Source organism: Schistocerca americana, chromosome 8, assembly GCF_021461395.2.
Source record: "Schistocerca americana isolate TAMUIC-IGC-003095 chromosome 8, iqSchAmer2.1, whole genome shotgun sequence".
NCBI classification, from domain to species: Eukaryota; Metazoa; Arthropoda; class Insecta; order Orthoptera; family Acrididae; genus Schistocerca; species Schistocerca americana.
This window is the reverse complement of record NC_060126.1, coordinates 417,392,366-417,416,994: the sequence shown is the minus strand read 5'-3', so window position 1 is coordinate 417,416,994 and position 24,629 is coordinate 417,392,366. Positions and strand designations below refer to the sequence as shown.

The following is a 24,629-nucleotide window of genomic DNA, read 5'->3' as shown; positions in this document are numbered from 1 at the left end:
AAATTTTGTACAATTTTTGTAACAGTTGATAACTCAACACTATTATTTTAACCATTCAGACATGCTAGGTCATACACATAACATTAAAAAGTAAAACTTAACAGAAATTATTATATTTGTACATTTTGTTAACATATTAAACAATTATTTACATCTTGTATATTCGAAGTTGAAACAAGTTATACAAGTGCCATGAGATTCATGCTGACACACACACACACACACACACACACACAAATTGGTACATATGCAAGGCTCTAGTAATTTTAACATGTGAATAAATTAATGAATTATAAATATTTTTGTTAATAGCACAACTTAGGAATCCACAGTTTTTCTGAAAAGGCTTCTGATGACATATGTTCAAAAATTAAATTTGTTTCAACTTTGTGGCTGTGTCATTATTATTCCACTGTTTTGAATTTGTTACAGTTATTTTAATAAAAGTTAAACATTAAGTCAGGTGCTGTAAAAGTTTTAGTTGTACATAGATTCATGGTACTTGGGCATTGTGGAAAATTACTCACCAATCACTTGAACATTAGCTAATCGAACAACACATCTACCAACACAATCATCACACATTCTATAAAAATTTATCACAATATTCCTGCGGCAAGCAGACATTACAAGATGACGTATTATTTTTTAAATCACATATCCATTTAACACATCTGAACAGAATTTATGCACACATCAAATTTTCAAATACTGTGTAAAATTTACAATTTCTATAAATACTGTACATAAAATCAAACTATCTCAACATATTTTAAGTGAATCTTCATGTAAGGATGCTTCAGAAGTACAAAGTAAAGGCTGTTATATAACTCGGCACATAACATATTTTTATGGTTTCAGTAAGTAAATTTTCAAGTCCACCTGCGGAATATGACTAGTACCCAATCTGAATCTCTTCAACTGCAGAACCACCACATTTTTATAATTATGTGTGTCAAACACATCATTTACTGTTTATAATGTCCACACTTCTTCAGAGGGTGAAAGGAAAATGCTTAAGGCAGAGGTTCTCAAACATTTAGGTGCACATATTTTAAGACAGGTAGGGAGGTCAGTTTTCACATACTGTTTACGATAACTCAGTGGCAAATTCTCATGATAAATGCCGCTCATCCTCAAATCTATTGCTGGTTACACAAGCTGCTAGCAAAATCATCTTACAATCAAGGGCCACCAATTAAGTCTGTCCCCTCTGGCAATATACATATGGCATTTGGCAGTTACCAAAAAGAAGCCATTTTAAGAAGTGATCTTACACCTCATGATCTGATACTGAACTGCATTGCACATTTCATAGAATTTCAGATACCACTTTAGTAACACATTAGAAACCATCTTAAAGCTCCATAAAATATATCTCCATCTACAAATATTTTTGTGGTAGTCTCTTAAGATTCAGACAGTGTTCCATTGCATTTACCAGATGACAACTCTCAAATTCCCTTACTAGAATCATAACTGAAAACCACGCAAATGGTATTTTACTGCAACAGATTTATATATGTTGCTACAATAGTAAGTTATCCTGAATTTTCATAAACCAATGGATTCTTGCTCTGCACATGGATCTTGAAAAGTCACGAATGCTCATGTATGAACATAATCTTATTCGCCTGCTGTAAAAACGACATCTGAAACATTGTGTATAATATTGTCTTATTCTACATGTGCACAATTCCATAAAAATTTAACAATCACATTTGAGTCTCTTGGACTGTGCAAATACAATCCTGTTTCACCAAATTACACTGACTGTCACAATCAGTACCAGCACGAGTAAACCTGTTCTTTTGAACACTAGAGAAAAACCTAGCTTGGCTTCTGCTGGGCAGCACTGTTCATTCGCTGATGCACCATGGAAAGCAACATGTCCGAGTATTGCTGCATCATGACCATCACTTTCTTCTGTTCTTGACTCTCTGGCCCAGATGGAGATGTCGACTGTGACACAGGTGATGTCTGGTCAGGACTCGGGGCAGGTTCAGTCACTAAACGCAATGTGCGCTGTGTTTCAGCTACTGCTTCCTCCAACGCTTGTAGCATGGCTGTTGCTGCTGTCGCATTATCGTCTCCCTCTACAGCTAATCGTTTGTATAACTGCACCACACTGTCTGCTGTACGTGTCAGCTGCTCAGCAACAGAGCTGCAAAGCTGTTGGGACACTGAAATAGAGAAATATTTTTCTTACATATGAAATTACAGTAAGCTGCAAATATTCAGTACAATGGAGAAATTTTATCTGGTAATGTCTCACTAAAATTTAAACCTAAACATCTCTTTCACAGATTGCATATTAAAAACTGTCTTCAGGAATATGCATAATATCCTTGATAAAAGATGTGTATCTTAATAACTGAAAATTAATGTTTTTAAATTATGTATTTGTTCTCCATGTGCTACAAAAGACTTGCAAACTCCAGACATTTATGAGACATAATTTTACTTGATGTCCATTGTCAAAACAAGAATTGTTTCAGAATGTTAACCTACATATTTTATATTTTGACCAGGAATATGTTACATTATCTTAATGAGAAAGTCATTTAAAGCTGGCAGGCAGAATAAAATAGCACACATAAATGTAACTTTCTAACATGTAAATGATTTAACAGACATCTGCTATCTAGCCATGAACAAACCAGTCTTGGAAATAAATACAGACACTGACTGAACAGTATCAGTTATTTATCAATAGTGGAAAACATAGGAGAGAGAGGAAAATTGGTGGTAATTATATGAACAAGGAAATGTAAACTTTCACGGCCGGAAATATCATGTCCATTATAATTATCCCGGCTGTTATGCCGTGGTCGGTTGATGAATTCTGAGGTGATTCCCAACGTTTCGTCTCCGACTGCGGGAGACATCTTCAAGGGGGTCCGTAGCTTGATGAAAGGTCCAACACACACACTGGCTCGCAGTTTCCCTTTATTGGTAAATCTGTCTTACAGCCAGTACTGACAGGATATTTTGCAGTTTCTTCTAGCCTGTTTGTGTTAATGTGCTGGTATCTTTAATTTTTAATGTCATCCAGCATTCCATAACAGAGGAGAAATTACATTCGATGCAATAATCACAGACCCCGTGAAACTGTCTGATAACACTGGACAGCAAGAAAAGACACCACATATATGTAATTCACTCAAAGACGACCAATGATCCCTTCAGTGCAGAGGCACATCAACCTCAAAGTCTAATGGGAATCAGCAAGATGATGCACATAGTGAGGCTAATGAGCAGGGGCCCGACATCAGTAGTGAGAATTTGGGTCTGATGGGAGGTGTGCTAGGGTAGTCCATGCATTTGAGATGCCCAGTGTGTCTAGAAGGTTTATTGGTCAGCATGTCTGCCTAGTAAGCAGACAACTTGCATTTCAACTTGCCCCATTGATACGAATCAGTCTTTAATTCCTTCGTCTCTTGATTCCTAGTGGCTGCAACATAAAAATGGTGTACATTCTTTCGGACATGTTCAAAAGAAGACACCACATAAATATAATTAAGGCAAAGATGGCCAATGATCCTTTCAGTTCAGATGCACAACATATTTGAACTCTCACAGGAATTGGCAATGAGGCTAAGGAGTAGGGGCACTACATCAGTAGTGTGTGGTATAAGTTGAGGAATTGGTTCCGACAGGAGGCGTGCTAGGGTAATCTGTGTAGCTGCAGTGACCACTGTGTACAGATGGCATAGTGGTCAGCACATCTGCCTAGTAAGTAGAAGAACTGAGTTCAAATCCTAGTCTGGCACAAATTTTCATTCTGCCCCATTGATATAAATCAGTGCCCATTGGCAGCTAGTATTTTTAATTCCTTTCTGTTTTTATTCAGAGTGGCTATAGGATCAAAATGATGTCTGTTCTTTCAGACATGTCTGAAAAAACATACACCACGTACAGTTGATACCATTTGTAGCGACATTGCTTTGGCTATAACAGCGAAATCTAATGGTACCCTCTAAATCCTATGTACTCCCTATATTTTCCAAACTCTCTTTTTCTGCAGATTGTTGGTTTTTGCATATATGCAAAAAAAATTTCACCGATTTACTCCTCTTCCTTTTTCCCCATTAGACAGCCTCTAGAGGCTGCACCTAGCAGCTCATCTTCTTGTCCCCACCATATCCTTGCACACTCCCTCAAACAGCATCAGAAGGACTTTGTCCAACAACTTATAATATAAAACTTTTCTTTCAATGTGTGTGTCTGCCACTCAACACCTCCTCTATGTGGTGAGTAAAAATTTATCTTATTTTATATCATTATAGACCCACTTCATAATTCTTCAAATATTTATAGAACTGAATGCATCTCTATAACTGAAATGGTTTATTGTAAAGTTGTTACAAAGATGGCACACATGCCAAAATTGTAACTGCAATATTAAATAAATCCATTAACAGACTATGGAACATGTTATTGCTTCTGTTTAAGAAACTATTATCCATTTCACTGTCCCTAAGTAGTGAAATCATTTGGAACACTCCATTCTGGCAGTGTCCCAAAATGTTGAAATTTTTGGACTAGATTCCTCTTTCGCTATTTATTGTGCATTTAAAATTAGTTGTGAGTTTTGGCTCACCAGAAGGGATGAGATATCAATACGCAGATAACACCAATGGGTACCTACACCACACCACCAGTGGTTTGGTTGGTAAAACATACCTGTTGTCACACTGTAATGAACAGTATTACTAGGTGATGTGCATCAAATGCATCTATATTTGCCAGCTCTCAGTATAAAGTGGTATTTTATGGTGTTGACGTGTTCTGCAGTCATCAGGTATTGTGAACAGGAGTTCTGTGTTGTCATTGCATTAATAACAACAGTGCAGCACATCTGAACATGAGACTCATAATAAAATTGTTTGTCCAAGAACACATTCACCGGTTACAACAATAGTAGTCTGCTGCAAAATATTCCTACGAATTCAACAACAGAAATAGACAAGGCACTATACTACTCTCTTGTGATGGATAAAACTCCAACAATGTAAATTTTTTTTGGATAGAAAGAAATGTTCCAACGGATAAAGTTGAACTAGCATGTATAAGACGGGTTTGATGGAATTTGAAGCCATTTTGACTATTTTTTGACCGTGACTGTCTCAAGAAATATGTAAAGGTTTTTTTAAATTACTGCCTCCAGTCACAAACTTTGTCAACTATTGTATTACTTATTTCTTTAGCGACATGTTTCGAGGGTTAAACCTCATCTTCACGCTAAATGGCATTACAAAAACAACTTTACAATACTTGATGGAACTTGCAGAACTATCAGATCAATGAACTCGCTGACGCTAAAAGGCATAGTTGCATCAAGCTTCCTCCATATAATGCTCATTTAAATCTGATTGAAGATATAGAAGCACAGGTGAAAAGTAATGTGGTAAAAGACAACAAGAAGCTTGCTCAATAGGGTTGAAATGCTGACCAAAGAAACCATCATAAATGTTACACCAGAGGACTGGCCTCGAGTTGTCAGCCATACCAAGAAGGTAGTTGAGAAGAAATGTATTCATGAAGGACTGGCACGAGATTTGAGTAATAGGTAATTTTTCTTGTTGTCATGGTAAAGTCTGCTTCTTTTGTCAAAACACAGCAAAGTTTACAAATATTCATCTCACTAACGTTCTAATGCATTTTAAATTGTGGCAGAATCCAGAAACAGGGTATAGCAACTGAAGGCAAGACAGGTCTATAGTTTATGGAAAAGCCAATTCTCAGTATATAAATAAACATGTAACTTTTTCACTTGTATAGTTGCAAAATGCACACCAATTTTTGTTTCATTTGCTATTGATCAACACTGAAAATGACTTATTTCATTGAAAACAATCAGTAGTTCTCAAACATCGTGGAAGGTATGGGAGTTTCACATATTACTCATGTGACAAAATGCTCTCCTTTTTGTATACTATCATTTGCTAAAATCTTGTTTCAATATCTTAAACCTTTATGAGGTATGATGGGTTTTGGAGTATTTCATTCTGACTTTTTCTCTGGCATGTGCGTTTATGATGGGGCACTTTAGGTACATCGATTTTCTTGAGGTAAGAGAAAGATAGTGATATCCTTCCAATTTTAAAGAATGGTTCAATATGTTGACTACATTTTGTATGCAGCAACTTACAATCTAATAAGCACCAAATGCAAATTCATAGCTACCGCTATTCTTCACTGCAAATTTTAAGAATTTATTGCAGTAGTTTACTTAATCACAAAATATCACAATAACTATGAGTATTAAGAAATGAAAGGCAGTTCATCAGGAAGCTGATGAATGAAGCTGTAAGTCATGTCAGAATCACATTTTTTTACTGAACAGTTTGATGAAGACTGCAGACTGACCAGCTTGTGTGCTCTGCTGTTCATTCAGTCAAGCGAGCCTGTTAGCTTCTGCACCAAGAAGGTGTAGCATTACAGCAGCTAGCTGGCATACTCCGCACACGCTGGCAACTATGCTTCCATCCATTCACTCCATACCCAAGCGTCAAGAATCGCAACGTATTTTAAACACACTATAAGTTGAGGTGGAAAACTAATAGTGATGGAGGACTGTAATGCAGTTGTAGGGGAAGGAGGAGGAGAAGAAGAAAGGGTAACGGGAGAATATGAGCTTGGTACTAGGAATGAGAGAGGAGAAAGACTGACAGAGTTCTGCAACAAATTTCAGCTAGTAATAGTGAATACTTTATTCAAGAACCACAAGAGGAGAAGGTATACTTGGAAAAGGCTGGGAGATACAGGACGATTTCAGTTAGATTACATCACGTTCACACAGAGATTCTGTAATTAGCTGTTGGATTGTAAAGCATACCTGGAGCAATACAATATAACCCCACATTTACGTTCCTGGAGTTAACATTTTCCCTCCGCTGTTTACAGTGCTTTTTTGTGGACATTTCCTATGTTCACAATGTTAATTCACATCCGATTTTGCATCAACATATTTATAATTTTCCTACCATTGATTTTTTATGAAAAAATGTTCGTGCGAAAAAAAAACTAATGTAAAATGACACTGGCACGATGTCGGCCATCACGTAGTGTTTGCAAACCTTATGTGCTTAAGTTTCTTGACACCACGGTACTCTACTTAGTGGATTTAAACTGGTAAACTTGTAAAAGTTGGAACAATTCGTGCTGTATCTCCTGTTGCTGCAAAACTCAACTCTGCATGGTGGATGATAGGATCAATTAGGTTCCTACGAATAAAGGTATCATGACCAATCAAAACCATTTCCAAACTGTCTCTATAGCGCCAGTGCAGTTTTTTGATCACTGTAATCATTGTCACACCTCTGTCGAACCACATTTAGTGTGTTTCGTCTTTCAGCTCCTTGTAGCACTAGTTGATACCTTCATTCAGTTTGCATTGCTCAAATGTTTTTAGTTTAAACACAGTGCAAATTATGTACATTCTCATGCTGAGCAAAATGTGTTTCACGGATTTTCTCTCATCGTAAAGTTCAATATTTACATACGTATTTCTTGTGATGTTACACACACACACACACACAAAAAAAAAAGGGAGTGATAATTTGTGAGAGTGTGGTTTTCTATAATAACTGAGGAAGCACAATATCAGTTAACCTCAAAAAGACAACTTCAGTTCAAGAGACACAGAACACCACATATGCAAACACCATACAAAATACTTATGCAAATATTTGCACTTGATATCTAAAAAAATTCTTGAAATGCACTGTACTAAGAGTGAAAAAATATGTAACTGATGCAGTGTTTCATTATTTAAATAACAAATTACAGCTGCAGGCATTCCAAAAACATCAATAATGATATATGAAACTGAGTCAAACATTTCTGCTTCGCAGTTATCAGTTCCCATTATACCAGCGGTTTTTATTAGATATTAAACCATTATTAGATAATAAATAAGTCTGTGACATGAGTATTTTGATGCCTATTACGTGCACATACATAAAGTGCGAAAATGCAAGGGGAATCCTATACATAACCTCAACAGCTTAAAATGTTATTTCCCACATTTTACACATCATTTTTTTTTTATTGTCCCTTTAAAAGTGTAAAAGCAGGGTTTCACTGTATAAACTCAAATCACAATTTAGTAGTGATGAAGACTAGGCTGAAGTTCAAGAGATTAGTCAGAAAGAATCAATGTGCAAAGAAGTGGAATACGGAAATACTAAGGAATGAAGAGATATGCTTGAAGTTCTCTGAGGCTACAAACACTACAATAATGAATAGCTCAGTAGACATTTTGGTTGAAGAGGAATGGATATCTCTCGAAAGGGCAGTCACAGAACTTTGAAGGAAAAACATAGGTACAAAGAAGGTAACTGCAAAGAAACCATGGGTAACAGAAGAAATACTTCAGTTGATCGATGAAAGAAGGAAGTACAAAAATTTTCATGGAAATTCAACAATACGGAAACACAAGTCACTTAGGAGTGAAATAAATAGGAAACACATAGAAGGTAAGGTGAAATGACTGCACGAAGAAATGTGAAGAAATCAAAAACGAAACGACTGTCAGGACTGACTCAGGAAACAGAAAAGTTGAAACAACCTTTGGTGAAATTAAAACGCAAGGGTGGTAACATTAAGAGTGCAATGGGAATTCCACTGTTAAATACGCAGAAGAGAGCAGATAGGTGGAAAGAGTACACTGATGGCCTATATGTGTGTGAAGACTTGTTCGATGATGTGATAGATGAAGAAACAACAGTTGATATAGAAGAAATAGAGGCTCCAGTATTTGACTTAAGATCGAATATAGCAGTAGGGTTGATAATATTCCACCACAATTTCTAAAAACATTGGAGGAGGTGGCAACAAAATGATTGTTCACATTGGTTTGTAGAATGTATGCGTCTGGCAATATACCATCTGACTTACGGGGACACATCAGTAACACACTTCTGAAGACTGCAAGAGCCAACAAATGTGAGACACACTTTTTCAGTGGAAAAAGATGCAAAAATAATTTTGTCTTGTTGCTGTAGCAGCAAATTAATTACAAATGATTGCAAATGGTTACTTTGAAGAGAGATGGGAAACAGTGAAAACAGGAAATTAATCAGAAAACAATCAAAATAGCCAACAAGAAAAGTCGATGTATATGAAATTTGATCTTAGAAATGTATTGATGATTGTGCTATAGTTTGTGTGTGTGTGTGTGTGTGTTTCCATCTGGATGAATGCACAAATTCATAAAATATTTTCAAAGTAGGCCAAATGTTATGTATATCATCAGTCTATATAAAACATATTTTTCTCCCTCGAGATAAAAATTAACATTTTATTTCATCTGACACAATTAACTGAATGACAGTGAACTGAAAAAAATATATTAACTTTCAACAATGATACTGTTAAAATTTTTAATGTTCTAACTATGGATCAGACAGCAAAAATGAGGACTATATGTGGCACTTTTCAGAAAATGTGCCCCTCCAGTGATTAGATAAAAAGTTATTTAGTGATCCCTAGTCCATTTTTGAACACGAAACATGTTTATATACAGGATGGAGAAAAGATAATGACTGCCAAACACAGTTATGAAGTGAAATGAACCAACACAGAAAAGGAAATACAGAACAGCTGATAGACACAAATGACAAATAACATACAAAAACAAAACAAGATGAAGCTTAGCCTGATATTTGGAAAATTGTATTAAAAAAACTATACTAGATATTTTTACTTCCTGAAAATCCGCATGACAATTCATTAATTTAACAAATTCTTCCACACAGTTTTACTTTTTTGTACTTCCAACTTTGCACACAAAGATAGTTATTCATTTACTATAAACATCATATTTTACGGTTTCAAAATATTACGAACATAAACAACAAATGGTCAGTGCAGAGAATTACAGTAAAATGAGCAGTACTCACAAGGTGCACTAGCAACATCCACAAAGGGAGACTGCCCGTCAGTGTCTTTGACTGGCAACTCCTGTGGACTGGGGTCCAGCTGGTGTTGCCGCACAGCAGGGACTGGTTTAGACCCTCTGCCACCTGCTGACGCACTGCCACTGGCCGCACTGCGTTGCCTGCTTGACGCCCCTCCAGCTAGCCTCCTTGGTGGTGGCATCAACTGGCTGTCAGGACTAAGAGGCAAACTGTTCGGAGCCCTACAATATAGCGAGAGAATATTACATCACCTTTGGACAAGAGTGTACACGATTTACTTTTAAGGAATAAAAAGCAAGACTTGAGTTTAAAATCATTTCAACAATGAAGTCATCAGAGTTGGAGCACAGGCTTTTATTGGACAAGTAAATAGGCAGTGTCCTTCTTAAAGGAAACTTTCTGGCATTCACCATATTCAATTTAGGGAGTCCACAAAATATCTAAACATGGATTGTCAGGCAAGGTTTTGAACCCTTCCTAAATGAGAGTCCAGAGTCAATAATTATGCCACCTTGCTTGGCAATATCAGCACAAAAACAAAACAAGTTATATATACAGATGACCAACAAAATTAACAAGGTATAATAAAAAAGCTTATCAGCACAATTGCAAAAAGTAGTTGCAATGACCTTTAAAGGAAGAACATGACTCAATGAAGAGAAAATATATTAGAATCTTCACTCTTACTTCATTAACTGTGTTCTCTTATTCTTGCAGTAAAACTGTTTAAGTCTATTTACTACTTGTCTAGTACATATGTAGTATCATAGCTGTCAGCAGAAGGTGAACAAAAAGGTAACATTTCAATGAAGTGCACCTGGTGGCTAAAAAACCTTATTATCTATAGAGATTGCATCATCTGTACATTCTGAATTAATATGTTAGTACTGACTGGTGGGCAAAAGTGGTCATCTCAGTTGGCTCTAATAGAGTGAAATGAGATAATGTCTGTTGCAATTTGACTGTTACCTAGGTTTCATATGTCATCCTGTTTCAAGAGAAATATTTATCTTGAACAGACCACAATTTTTACTGAATTTTGGTAACTATTATTCTTCAACAGCTAATACATATAAATAGCAAGCACGGGACAGTACAGGAACAGCAACTACTTAAAGCATCGAGAAGCTTCCCAAATAATTTTATTGTGTGTTTATTTATAATTTCTGTAAGAATACTCAGGAAACACCGATTTAATTATGGTTAGCTGCTGACACATCCTGCAGAGTTCATTTCCAACAGCTACTTTTCTTTGTCTTACTTGTTATGTATCAATAATATTAAATAGGACAACATTTCTTAACATTCAGCAAAATTATATTTATTTAGTCACAAACCGGCTTTCCACTTCTTAACCCATGTTGAGGTGCAACAGAATGTTGCAAACTCAGATAAAAACAGTGTGTGTCTTAAAAGATATTATTTGCGTGGAAGATACAAAAATGACGTAGAGTGTTTACATAAGAGAGCATTACATTTTATTTTACGTAGAAATAATTACATTAACTAAAATACAATTTTTTCTCCTTTTCTTACTTAATGTATTTTTTTCTGTGTTTCAAAAAAGGTCATGTTTTCCTATGTACACACTCTAAACCATTTCTGTACCTTCCGTACAAATAATACCTGTGTAAGTTATACATCATTTTTATCTGTGTTTGTCATTCAGTTGTCACCTGAAGATTATCTCAGAAGCAGAAAGCTGCTAGTTTTGCAGAACACTAGGAAGTGTTTTCCTATTTATTATTATCATCAAGTTCTGCCGAACACAGACAGAAAATGCAGTTATTGATATGAATCCTTAAAAGTTCTCATTGAGAGATTGTGGAACACAAGAAATATGTGACTGAATACGCAATGTGTACTATTAAATTTTAGTACTGTGTACTAAAACATACCCATTAGTGAGACGATCAGTGCTCGTACTACGTGGTCGGCTGCTTGTCGACGACTTCCCTCGGGCTGAGGATGTCTCTTCAGAGCTTGAATCTTCATTGTTACCAACTTGGCTCAGATTAACTGCATATAATGAAAGAAAATTACACTCTTTACTATTTCAAAACTGTACACAATGATGCAAACACGAAGTATTACACCATAAACACCCTAATCAAATGCTTCTAAACTGCTAGTCCAGCATTTCTATGACAGTGGGACATATTGATTAAAATTTCATCCTCATGGGCATTTATTTTCAGAACAGAATAAAGCCATTCCAACAGATGAAGAATGGTGTGAGACTTAAATATTTTTAAGATTAGTGGAACTGTTCAAGTGGAGATCACAAGGCAATATGCCTAGGGGATGGGCACATGCAGCTTACTGTTATCTTTTGCATTTTGAGAGAGATTGAATAACTGACATTAAGGACATGACAGCATCATACTAGCAGGTTGCGCACACAGTTGGCTGTGGTGGAATGACTGCAAAATGACTGGAGACTAGATGGACTCTGGACAACAGTGTGGCTAGAACAGTAGACATACTTCCATCCAGAACGACTACACTGGGAGAAAACTGTCGGATTGTTTGAAAGGTTCTGACAATAGATAAGATCTGAGTAGATGTTACCAGATTGTAACAACATATTACTGGAAGCTATGTTTTGATCTCAAGTTAACCACTAACACCACGCTACAGACGACAGAGACTTTCATGGGTGCAGAGGCAAGGTCTACTGCAACACTGAATGGCATTCTGTGATGTTCAGCAATGAGTTCCACTTATGTTTGGTTCAAATGGCTCTGAGCACTATGGGACTCAACTGCTGAGGTCATTAGTCCCCTAGAACTTAGAACTAGTTAAACCTAACTAACCTAAGCACATCACAAACATCCATGCCCGAGGCAGGATTCGAACCTGCGACCGTAGCGGCCTTGCGGTTCCAGACTGCAGCGCCTTTAACCGCACGGCCACTTTGGCTGGCCCACTTATGTTTGTGGCAGTCAGACCAACACCACCATGTCACAGAAAACTAGTTAAAAGACTACAGGAAGCAGTAATTGTCTAGATCCATACTTTGCTAACACCTGGAGTCGAAGGTTGAGGGGAGCTATTGGATATGACAGCAGGGCTGATTTAGTAATGGTTGAAGGGAGGCTGAATGCTCACCAGTATATGGCACGAACGGTAAACCTTTTGTCATACCCCTCATGATCAGTATACCAAAGGGCATGCTGGGCATACTCAGCAGGATAATGACCACAAAACTGAAGTTCATCCCATAAAAGCCTTGAGGAACGTATGGGCCCACGACTGGCTTGCTCAGTTCCCTGTTTTGTCACACAATGTGTGTGTCTGGGTTGGGATGCGATGCGATGCGATGAGAAGAGGTATGTATACTTTCATAACATCATTCAGCCAGAAATCTTCATGAATTAACTCAGCATGTTTTTCAGGGATAAGAAGAAATTCCTCACACTGACATTCAGAAGATGTCTGCTTCCATGCGAAAATGAATACACTAAGTCACACATCATATTAATACTGATGATGGACATACGGTCTGTACTGAATGAAAGCTTAATCATCTAATAACACCTTGTGTGAAGAACAGCTTTTCAAAGTCTGACAAATATGGGACTAGAGCTTGATGGTGTAACACTTTATATTTCAACCAGAGAAAAAAAACCATAACATTTAAATGTCTGTCTCTTTTTTTTCAGTTTGATTCAGTACCTTTTCATTTATTACTTGATCTACCCATCTAATCTTCAGTGTTCTCTTACAGCACCACATTTCAAATGTCACATGGCATTTATGATAGTCATCTTACACAATAATCCCCTGCCTTCCCAGTGCAGACATTTAACTAACATGTTTTAACTAGTATGCCGAATATTCTTCATCTGACTTGCTTCAGCAAAGGTTTTACGAAAAATATGTGACTGATACTCACCAGATGAGTATGATGGTCTCATTCCTCGTCTGTGTGACTGGCTGTTGCTGCTTGCATTTTTTACACTAAGTGTATTGACTTTATTTTGAGAACTTATTGTTGGTCTCATCAGTCCATTCAGTCGTGCTGCCATGCTGGAACGCTGCAAACTCAGGTCACTTTCTGAATCACTCTGAAATGGTAAAACAACAAAATGCTGTATCACAACAGAGGATCAGGATATATACAAGCTTGCAGTGCTGGCAATTTATAGGTCAGTAACAGGACGTATCTTAAGCTTTATAACACATCTAGGAACAGTTTTAGTAATGTTATGCAGACCTAATTTGAAAATCACTGTTTGTGGAGGCTTAATGTCAATTTTCCATCAAAGATTATTGACCAAGGGCATCTAGAGTTGTTGCAGACCAGTTCTGTATTATTTTCAACAGTAAAATTCCCTATGAGAACTGCAAAACATAGTGCAACAGTTATCAACAATTTAGAAAATATATTTACTTTCCATCTGCTGGTTGCTGTTTTTACCATCTCAAACGAAATGGTTTCAGGCTGGTTGTTCATATTTGGATCATTTCTTGCATACTATTACAGTTAGTCCAATAGTGTTCCATTAGTAGTGGTTACTCTGTAACTCCATCTAAAATCTTCCAGGCTACTCTGCCAGTCGGATGACTTTATACCTTCTTTGAAGATACAATAAACACTCTGGCCCATTACTAACTGAAATTATTGTCGCAACTTTTTCTAAGTGGTCAGTAACATCTTAAATGAACAGCAGCAAAACCTTGGATTTCACAGACACCTTTACATCACTATGATCTTTCCATGGTTGTCTTAACATTCTTTATTTCAGTGAGTGAATACCTATTCTTGAGCATTGCATTGGTGAGACATTTCAATTATGTGTTCAGCATTTCCAGTTCACATAGGTTTCTTGCTTTATTTGCTAATGTTTTAATAATATCTCATTTTTTCCATCAGTGCTGATTTGAATCCTTATGCAGATAATGTTTCACATATATGGGTTTCCAATACATCATGTGTCCTAAGCTGCCATCCTCTTTCTAGAAGACTAGGACATCCCAAAAATGTAATCACCCGTCCAAACCTCTTCCATAGTGAACTCAATCTCCACATTAATCTGATTAATGTGTGCACGAAAATGACCTAGTTTCTCTCTGCACACCTCAATGAGATTAATCCAAAGATTTAGACTGTAAGAAGACCATGCCATAATTTCATGAAATATTTTGACTAGTGTGGCATTTCTGGCCTGATTCTTATATTTTACAAATACTTTAACTACGAGACATAATTTTAACATGAGAGACACTATCCAAAATTGGTCAGTCTGAGGTAATAAAAACAGTGATTGATCAATAGCAGATAACTGTATTTTCTGCAAAGAAGGATTGTGGATTCCTACCCAACATGTCCAGCTTTGATATTGACAGTTTGTATTTAGACCTGTAAAACCAATTATCAATGGTTTAAATGATTATGACAGGAGAATATTAACAATAAAATTTACTGGCCATTTAGGCACTGATCACAGAAGAAAAGTATTGTATCACAGGATCATAATCAATAGCTCGATCGTAGTGCGTAGAGAGCAATAACGGGAAGAACGGCGGATGGCGGAGAGAAGTTTATAAAAAAAAATATGAAAAATGTGATTCTTTCTTAAACATATTTTTACAACACTGAGTTTTGTTTTCTCCTAAAACAAATAAGGGCAAAATTGAACAGAAGCAAGGATAAGAGTAGGATATCCCCTGGGATTAAAGTATCTTATGCAATTCCAAGACAGCATATAATGACAGGTCATTGTAGACGTGTCTACAAGCAACAGAAGTACACATTAATGGTCGTACGGAACATAAAACACTGTGCATAAAAGTTCTTGGTAGGCACCTTGATGACTAATTAATATGAAGTCAACATATGGATAAGCTCATCAAGAAGCTCAACTCAGCACATCATTAAGAAGCATCTCTTATAGACAGGAGTTTTAACTTACTTAGGATATTTTCACATCCTGCTGTCATGAGGAATTATCTTTTATTTATTTATTTCCAGTGACTCAGCAGTCTTCCAGCATTATGTGAAGCAGCTGATATAAGACATTCCTTCGTGCTGCAGTTACTTAGACAGCATGCATACATGGACAACAAAAAAGATTAATGAATTTTATCTGGATTTCCCGGTTAAGAACATGCTTTTCCCAGCTGAAAATACAGTAAACCCCAGGCGGAAGTACACTTTTTTCATGTTAAGTCACAATATACTATCCCTTGGAGCAGTAGAACTTATCAGTCCTTTGAATGGTAATGGTTTTATACACCAGCATAGAACTTCTTAATACTTTAGGAAATGAAACCCAGCAAAAAAACAATAGATTTTGGAAAGATCTTTCAAGCATAGCAACATGTACACTGCATATTTTTGTACACGTAAGTACATACGATACAGCTTGGTAACTTCTGAAGCATTGAAATCTAGATTGTGATGTCCCTTCGTCAGCCAATCATAGCTCATGGAATGTGATCTCGCCAGCCACCAGCAACATCACATCATCGCGGTTTTCAAGTCATGACAATCCAAACAAAATTCAAAAACTTTCAATTGCAGGGATAGCCATCAAAATCTTGAGAATTTTATTCGAACTGGGCTTGAAATTGAGATGCTTTTATTCAGACATGCTGCCGCAAAAGACTCTTGAGGACAAACATCACTTAAGTAGCTCGAACACACAAATAGGAAAAGTTAATGGTTTACATTAATGTACATACAGTATACGTACAAGAAAAGCTAAGCTTTCACATATAATATTGGTCATCAAAAATGTTTGCTGTTTTTTTCCAAGGGTGCAGTTATCGAGGAACCTAAGAGCACACCTTAAATTGCAGCAGCTGAAAATTTCTGACAAGTGCTATTATAAATTTCACTGCTGTGCACCAAACATTTCATCAGTTACCTGGCTGAATATAAGTTCAATCAAGTACTTTGACTTTTCCATAGAAAAGCCAATTATGTGTGAAATTGCTCAAGAACTCACCTCACACTTTTTTGAATGGTAATTAAACAGCAGAATTTGTAATCTATGAAAAAACTAAAAAAGTATGAAAACTAACATTGAAGCTTGGTCTTTTTTAGCATGCATTACTCTTTAATATATATCAAACAGAGATGTGCCATTAAAATTTTACATTATGGCATAAATGATTGGCCTCCTGGACCAAAAATTTTTCTAAGTGGCTAGTCCTCAAAGCGTTAAGTTTTGAATGAGATTCAAATGCTCCGAGATTTAAGAAATTCGTTGCATTTTCTCACTTGTAACATAATTCATCTTGCTCAAAAGGAAATCGACTTTGAAAGTAATACTTCTCAAATCACCATTCACAATATTTTCCTGCGTCTTATTGGAAATGTAAATGCTTGTGACATCACTCTCATTGAACGCAGTTTCTTTTTACAATGCTCAACAAAAGCATTTTCTTTTCACAATGCTCAACAAAAGCAGTTTCTTTTCACAATGCTCAACAAAAGCAGTTTCTTTTCACAATGCTCAACAAAAGCAGTTTCTTTTCACAATGTTCAACAAAAGCAGTTTGTTGTTGTGAAGTCTTTGTCCTAAGGTCTTTGACACATTTTGCTTTTGACAGACACTTGTGTGTGCACACTGTGTTCTGTTGTTGTAAATGGTGCATTTTCTTTGCAACTACAGTTTTATTTTGGTGATATTCTTTTGTACATGTTTTACTGCTGCAGTATTATTCTGCAGTACTGTGCTAAAGTAAAACTCTTTGTTAGGATATCAGTTCTTACCAGTCAAAATGGCAGAAATTTAACTGAAAACTGAAACAATAAAAAATTCTAGGAATTCTAAAAATTTTTCCCAGATGAAAAAATTATCGAGTTGTTCTTGGATTTCCCAGTTGTCCTGGGGCATATAAACCCTGTCAGATGACGATATAGTGACGGGGGATTGGTGAACACCTTCAGAAACTGCAATTACTGTTTTTCTCAAGTAACTGAGGCTGGCCTCGAATATAAGTTCCAAAAATGTACACTTTTCCAATAGTCCATTGAGTATCTTAGTTTTATAATCAGCAAGCAGGGCATACATCCTACCAATAGCACTCCTGAGCCATAGAAAACATGCCCAGACCCCAGAATCGCAAGAAATTGCAATCTTTTATTGGAAAAACTAGCTATTACAGCCATTTTATTCCCCATGTTACAAAACTGCCCTATCCACTCAACACACTGCAGAAAAAAGGGTTCCATTCTGGTGGTGTCTTCTGGAGTGCAACACAGCTTCTCCATACTTAAATAAGCCCTCCAATCATTACCATGCCTCATCCTGTTTTCTCCAGGAATGCCTCTCCTTGCCACAGATACCTCACAGCATGGGGCCAACACAGTGTTGTCCCATAAAGAGGCAGTTGACTGAAAATCCTACTGAAAACACTTGATGCTGCACACCCCACAGACTGCAAGCCATTAAAAGAGTTGTTTGGACCACATTCCAACCTTCCAGACAGGACTGCTCAAAGCCTGCAATAATGAGCATTGTTCTTACTGGCCTATACCTATGATATCTGCTATGCTCTGATGAGCTGCAATGCGAATGTCAATGCTTTGTCCCAGCTTCCCGTGGGCTCTGATCCTGAATTTTACACCCAGGAAGCTGTTATATTTCAGCAGGATTCTGATTCTGCATTGGCTCTGCACAATTTTCCCCTTGATGCTACAAAGGTTGCAGCCCAGATAATAACGAATCCTATTCTCTGTACAGTTACTAGGTGGGTTAAGTGTGGGTACCACAGCACATTTTGTGGAAGGACCATGATCTACTCCAAATGTTCTTTGCCTTAAAAGAATGGGCTCTCACTCCATGATGGTGTTCTCCTGCTGTAAACAGAACATAAATGGCTTCAGGTTGTTATTACCCTGTCTGTGCCCCACAGAGTTCTTGCACTCCTACATGCAGGTCCCTGGGGCATATCACAAATGAAACAAGTGGCATGCTGACACACATACTGGTCAGCCACCAACAAGGATATCGAGACCATGGTCCAGTCTTGTGCTGTATGTGCTCAACAACGATCTGCAACCCCCAAAGGGTTTTTGTCCTGAACCCTGTTGGGACCTTGGGAGCATCTCCACATGAACTTTGTTGGTGCTTTCTTGTGTCAGATGTACATAATTATGGTACACATGTTCTCCAAATTTCTGTATATCTGCTCATGGGTTTCATGACAATGGTGAACATAACCAAGGTCATGTTGCAAATCTCTGCCACTGAGAGCCTTCGTGGCCACTGTCTCTGACAATGGCCGCCAGTTTTCCTCTGCACACTTTCCCCATTTCTGTGAAGAGTTTGGGATACAGCATCATTTCATCCCAATCTAATGGGGAAGCAGAACAGGTGACACAGGCTTTCAAAGAGAAATTCATGCTAACAGACAATGCCCTCACTTGATCTTGGCCACCTAGGGCCACCACAACTGCAGGGAAGAATACACATGGCTGCTGGATTTATGAGGTCTCCACTGAGGAACTGAGAACCACCTCTGGCGATGCCACCCGAGACAGCTGTGTCCCAGCAAACCATTGCATGCCCCTCTGGGCCACACAATCTGTGCCCTCTGGCCTCATCCGACACAGGCACCTCCTCTCTTCCTCCATTAGTGCCAGGCCCCTGCTGATTTGTTGGGCACAGATTAAGCTCGAGCACTCCCGACTTCCTCTGCTCTAGCACCAGCAACAGCATACCTGCCTTGCACGAGTGGCACGGACTTGGCGGTGGCTGCCCCATGCAGCTGGAAGTCGCCAAGGTGGAGATGCATTACCTTCAGGATTCAACTTCAGTGGTGGTGCCCCGAAACCTGGCAGAGCCAGCAAAAGCTGGGCCAATTCTATCCCTTTGTGTGACATCTCTGGGGGGAGGGAGGGGGGAGGGGGGAGGGGAGTACTGCAATAACAGACCCTGACAGACCTGCAGCCCTAACCACTGGTGGCACCCGATCTACAAGCTGTCTCTGCATGTGGACTTTAAGAAGAGGCTACACCCAAAAGCACATGTTGTGTTACCTGGTGGGACCCTGTGAGTACTGACGAGCTATAACAGTATGCCAACCGTGCGAAACAAGGATTCTCTTGTGAGCATTCTTGATGAAACTTTCACTTCACTGGCCACTGTCTGTTAATGATGTTTGTTTTGGTTCCGCACTATGCATGGACTTTAACATTAGTTGGCTAATTTCTGCTTTAATAACATCACTGGCACATTATGTATTATCTGTGTGCTATTGTGTCAGCATATTTCACCCAATAAATTGTCTTGTAATGGCCGACTTCGACAGTGTCCAAAGCGTTTCTCATCATTAAGTTGAATTTACAGAAATAGACCTCCAAGAATTAGACAGCCACCACCAGTTTTAGGAAACTGACTATAACTTCTGCCAACTGTAAAATCTGGTAACTTAGAAATTAACAGTTTTTCAGTCTTCTGCGTGTGCTCAGTGAGACAAATCAGATTTGCATTATGAATAGCAGTTGAGCAGAAGACTTCTAATGTGAAAAAATTCTTTCCTATGAACTGAATATTCTGATAATGAATACATACATTTATGAAAATTTTTACTCTGCGGGATTGTTATTACAATTCATAACAGGTAAAAAGTTTTTACATTCATTTTTTGCACAGAATGAATCACAAGAGTTATTTTTATGAACTAAAACATGTAAAAATTCTTTAAATTGGGCTCTGATGTTTGCATGGGTCCAATATTCAACACTACAGTCTTTCAATGATTTGATACTTGTCAACCAAATCCCATGGGTGTTGTTCCTCTAGTTTGCCTGTGGAGAGGCATCAGACACACAAATATGTTTATCCTTTATATTTTCCCCAAAAACAGGAACTGTATAAAAGTGCATTCCACGACTGGTGTGGAGGTTTCTGTTCAAATCACTTACTTAAAATACATTGCAATTTGTATACTGTCGCCATTGCTTCCTAATTTCTGTGTTCACATTTCTATTTTCTTCATTTGCACTAGAGCTGTGAATTAAATAATGGCTGTAGAGTATTTGTACAGACTGCTGTATTTCTAGAGTCATTAATTTTAAGAAGTGATGTAGATATCTCAGACAAGGGTCTGACTTATTCTTCACTGCACCATTTGTAACAGTAATACAAACTACTACATCATTTTGTTGCAAGATGATCTTTTGGGATTTTACATCAAGGGCATTTTCTGTTACAGCACCAGGTTTGACAATGCTAGTCAATGAAGGTCTTTATTAATGTCTTGCAAAATGTCCGTCTGTTGGGAAAAGGATGCAACCCTTTTTTCTTACTGGCTTCTGTTTTATATTCTAATAACCATCCATATTCAAATTGATGAAACTTTTATAAAGTTCATTGTCTTCTATACAGGAATAATTATCTTTAGTTGAAGATGCAAAATCGAATTTTTTTTCTAACAACTGAGACACGTTTCACAGAATATGATGTCAATTTAGATTCAGAAATCCTACCTTTGCAATTTATTTTCTCACACACAGACTTTTTAGCACTTTGCTCCTTAATCATGAAAAACAATTTATGAAGCTCTGTTTGTGGCTTCAAGTTTTTATTTTGGATATTTATAACAACATTTCTTAAGCCATTCACAATTTACTGTAAGCTTGATATACACTCATTAAGCTTTGATACTTCACAATTGTAATTATTGGAAACACTTTTTAAAAACACAGCTATAACTTTTTCCTCAGCAACTTTACTTGCTATAAACTTTCAGCCATCTCGCCAAAGATACATTTCTTTTGAGGCATGGCACTAAATCAAATAAAGTGACTGTTCAACAGAAGTGAGGAGTAATAATATTGTGTTAAGTAGATAACCACACATTGTGCAGAAGGCCTTTGAATTCTTACATGATTTCTCAATACCTCCTTTTTCTGCAAGAGGATAATGGATAAGGTGATGCTACATATCCCAGTATAACTTACTTTTTAATCTATATTTTTCATCACTAGTCACTTTATTTAATTTCTACGACATTCGAGAGGTAATGTGATGGAAAAAAAAAAAAAAAAAAAAAAAACCCCCACACGCATTTTCATGAAGTTGTAGTGAATTTCATATGTTGACTATTTGCCATGTGTAATTAAATTTTCAAGAATAAGGGACAGGCTTGGAAAGCCCAAGTCAATCCTTGATAAATAATGATGTGAATGACATTATTCACAATAAGTAATATAGTAAGTCACAGTATGCCAGATACAAGGGTAATGGATGATTACTTGTCGGGTATGCTCTCGACATCACAGAATGTCATTTGTCATACAGACATGGAAAACATGAATCAAAACTTCACGCAAATACACGCGATTCTTTTTCCATTATATTTCGTCTCCAATGTCATATAAATTAAATAATATGACCAGTGATGAGAAAAAATAGATTAAAAAGTAAGTTATAGTGGGGTTTGAACCGTCGCCTCACACGTTTGTCTTACAAAAGCTCGAACGCTAATCACTTGACCACCATGAACTCTACGCACAGATACAGAAACAACATGATAAATGTGTAAAATTCTCTTGTGATTTTCTCAGAACTGGAAGAGTAGTGCACCCTACTTGCACTCTGAATTGTTGTAATGGCCTACTAAATGTGTAAAAAGTCTGAAGTTAATCTGGCATCCCAACGTCATGGTCTCCCCTTGTTAGCTACCACAATGTATACCTCTTAAGCTGGTTGTCCTTTGGAATACTTCTCATTATCCACGACAATATGCTCTTGAATTAATTTTTGGATGAGTGTTGTGTACCAGAAAGTTTCAGTGTGGGCTCTTAGTTGGATTTTTATAATAGATAATGCACTGGTCAATTTGAAGTTTCCTGCATCATTGTAGCCAATACAAAACTTTATTAATTCCAATCAGAATTCTAAAGGAACACCCTTTCCATCATATTTGGTCTATCTTTTCTGGAATACAAAAGATGGTTTCTTTCCTCACCCTTGTCATTACACTTTCTGAAAGTAGCTCATGCTCCTTGAGAATTCTCCTAACCACTCAGTCTAACTTCCCATCACCTGACCAACCTCTAAATAGTAACTACTTGTATTTGTATCTAGCTTCTTTGCTGTGCTTCCCCACTCTGAGGATTAAACTATATACAACTTATCTAGAAATTCTCTTATATCCCCTTACTATCTAAAGAATTGTGAGAAGATTTTTTTTCTTAGGAGATTTTTCCTTCGGCATTTGTGACCATGGCATGAAGAACTGAATTTGAGTAACTATATTTACAGAAAATTGGGGACAAAAAATTGTGTGCTACTTATCTACGTAGCACTGAATCGTTGCCCTATATAAAGTTTTACCTAAAGCAACACCAGCACAAGCTGGAAGTACACACTGAGATCATAAATTATCTCTATCACTTCCAAAACACACTACAGAGATTTTTAATGCACAGTATGAAATTACATATCTTTGATACACGTACCTGGTTTAGGACCCCCATTGATGTGCTTCTCATAATATTTGAATTACTGGAAGACGCCTGTTTACTGCTGTGTCGTGGAAGAGTCCTCGTTCCTGACACAGGTTTATTAGCTTTCCCTGAAACTGTAGATGCAAAACTTAGGATTATCACTTTATATAGTGTGTTGCAGCGAACAATTAAACAATGATTTGTGTTGTCAGTATATATGCAACATGCATATTATGTAAAACCATGAAATATTTAAATATTTTACCTCAAAATTGGGCCTTTAGTTCATCAAGTAATTCTAAATATAATTATAGTGTGCTAAAATGTTTTCCTAAGAAGTTTCTCTTACTAATACAAATCCCTGAGTGCCTTGGAGAAGTTAAATACTTCCTACCACAGTACACAAACTAACTTAGCCACTCATAAAACGAATGAATCTTATTGGCTGCCAGCAGTTAATAGAGGGGAATGTACTGAAAATTGAGCTGCCTTCCTATATGACGAGAGCTATAACCAGCAAACCTGGTTTATGGCACATGATTCCAGTTGCAGGTCACCTGTATTACAGCTTGAAGGGGCAAAAACTTTAATTTTCTATATTTCATACAATTATTGATGGGACCTAAAAATTTAAAATGCTCTCATACTCTACTCATTAAGAGGTGTAATCTTATGCTTAAGGTTTAACATAATAAGACAAGTATCACAACTCAAAAGTCTCAGGAGCAAAATAATTCACCGATATCAGACTGTATTTATACAGTATTTGAGAATGAGAGCACTAATGACCTGCAGCAAATCTTGCACACAATTTCAAACCATTTTTAAATTTTTCTAGCTTTTGTGTTTAGCATTACATATTTAACACATTAACTCGTTTTTAAAGGAATCACAAGTTTGATGTTAATTCATAAATGGAGAATTTGTACATTTTTTTACAGAATTAGGTGTCTACGGCAGTTTTAATAGCTCTTTAACACTATTTGACCATTTCACAGATTCCAACAACTCCTTTTTCCTTCCAACATATACACTGATGTTCAAAACTTAAGGAGGACAGTGACTTTCACGTGACGTATCACTGCCAAGTAACACAGCTTAATAAAACTTGGACCACACATAAAAAGAACTGGTACAGTTTAATACAGAAGGCAACAAACAAATAATAATTATCCTGAAATCACTGTGAATCATAACAGGCCCTAGACATTACAAATGGCAGGACACGATTCTTAATAGGGTGTGTGATCACAACGGACGACAATGTATGCTCTACAACATGCTCCATG

The 24,629-nt window shown here is 37.1% G+C and overlaps 1 protein-coding gene across 3 annotated transcripts in view; it reads right to left on the bottom strand.

Moving 5' to 3' along the window:
• Positions 1–251: 251 nt before the first annotated feature.
• Positions 252–24,629, bottom strand: part of LOC124546032 (mitogen-activated protein kinase-binding protein 1) — a 922,513-nt gene continuing 898,135 nt past the window's right edge. For all 3 annotated transcript variants that reach the window (XM_047125004.1, XM_047125005.1, XM_047125006.1), the window contains exons 25-29: positions 23,353–23,474; positions 13,825–13,996; positions 11,825–11,945; positions 9,909–10,147; positions 252–2,183 (exon numbers count right to left, since the gene is read on the bottom strand). In XM_047125004.1, coding sequence (XP_046980960.1) covers positions 1,831–2,183; positions 9,909–10,147; positions 11,825–11,945; positions 13,825–13,996; positions 23,353–23,474 — 1,007 coding nt within the window. In that variant the 3' untranslated portion in view covers positions 252–1,830. The remainder of the gene's footprint in view (positions 2,184–9,908; positions 10,148–11,824; positions 11,946–13,824; positions 13,997–23,352; positions 23,475–24,629) is intronic.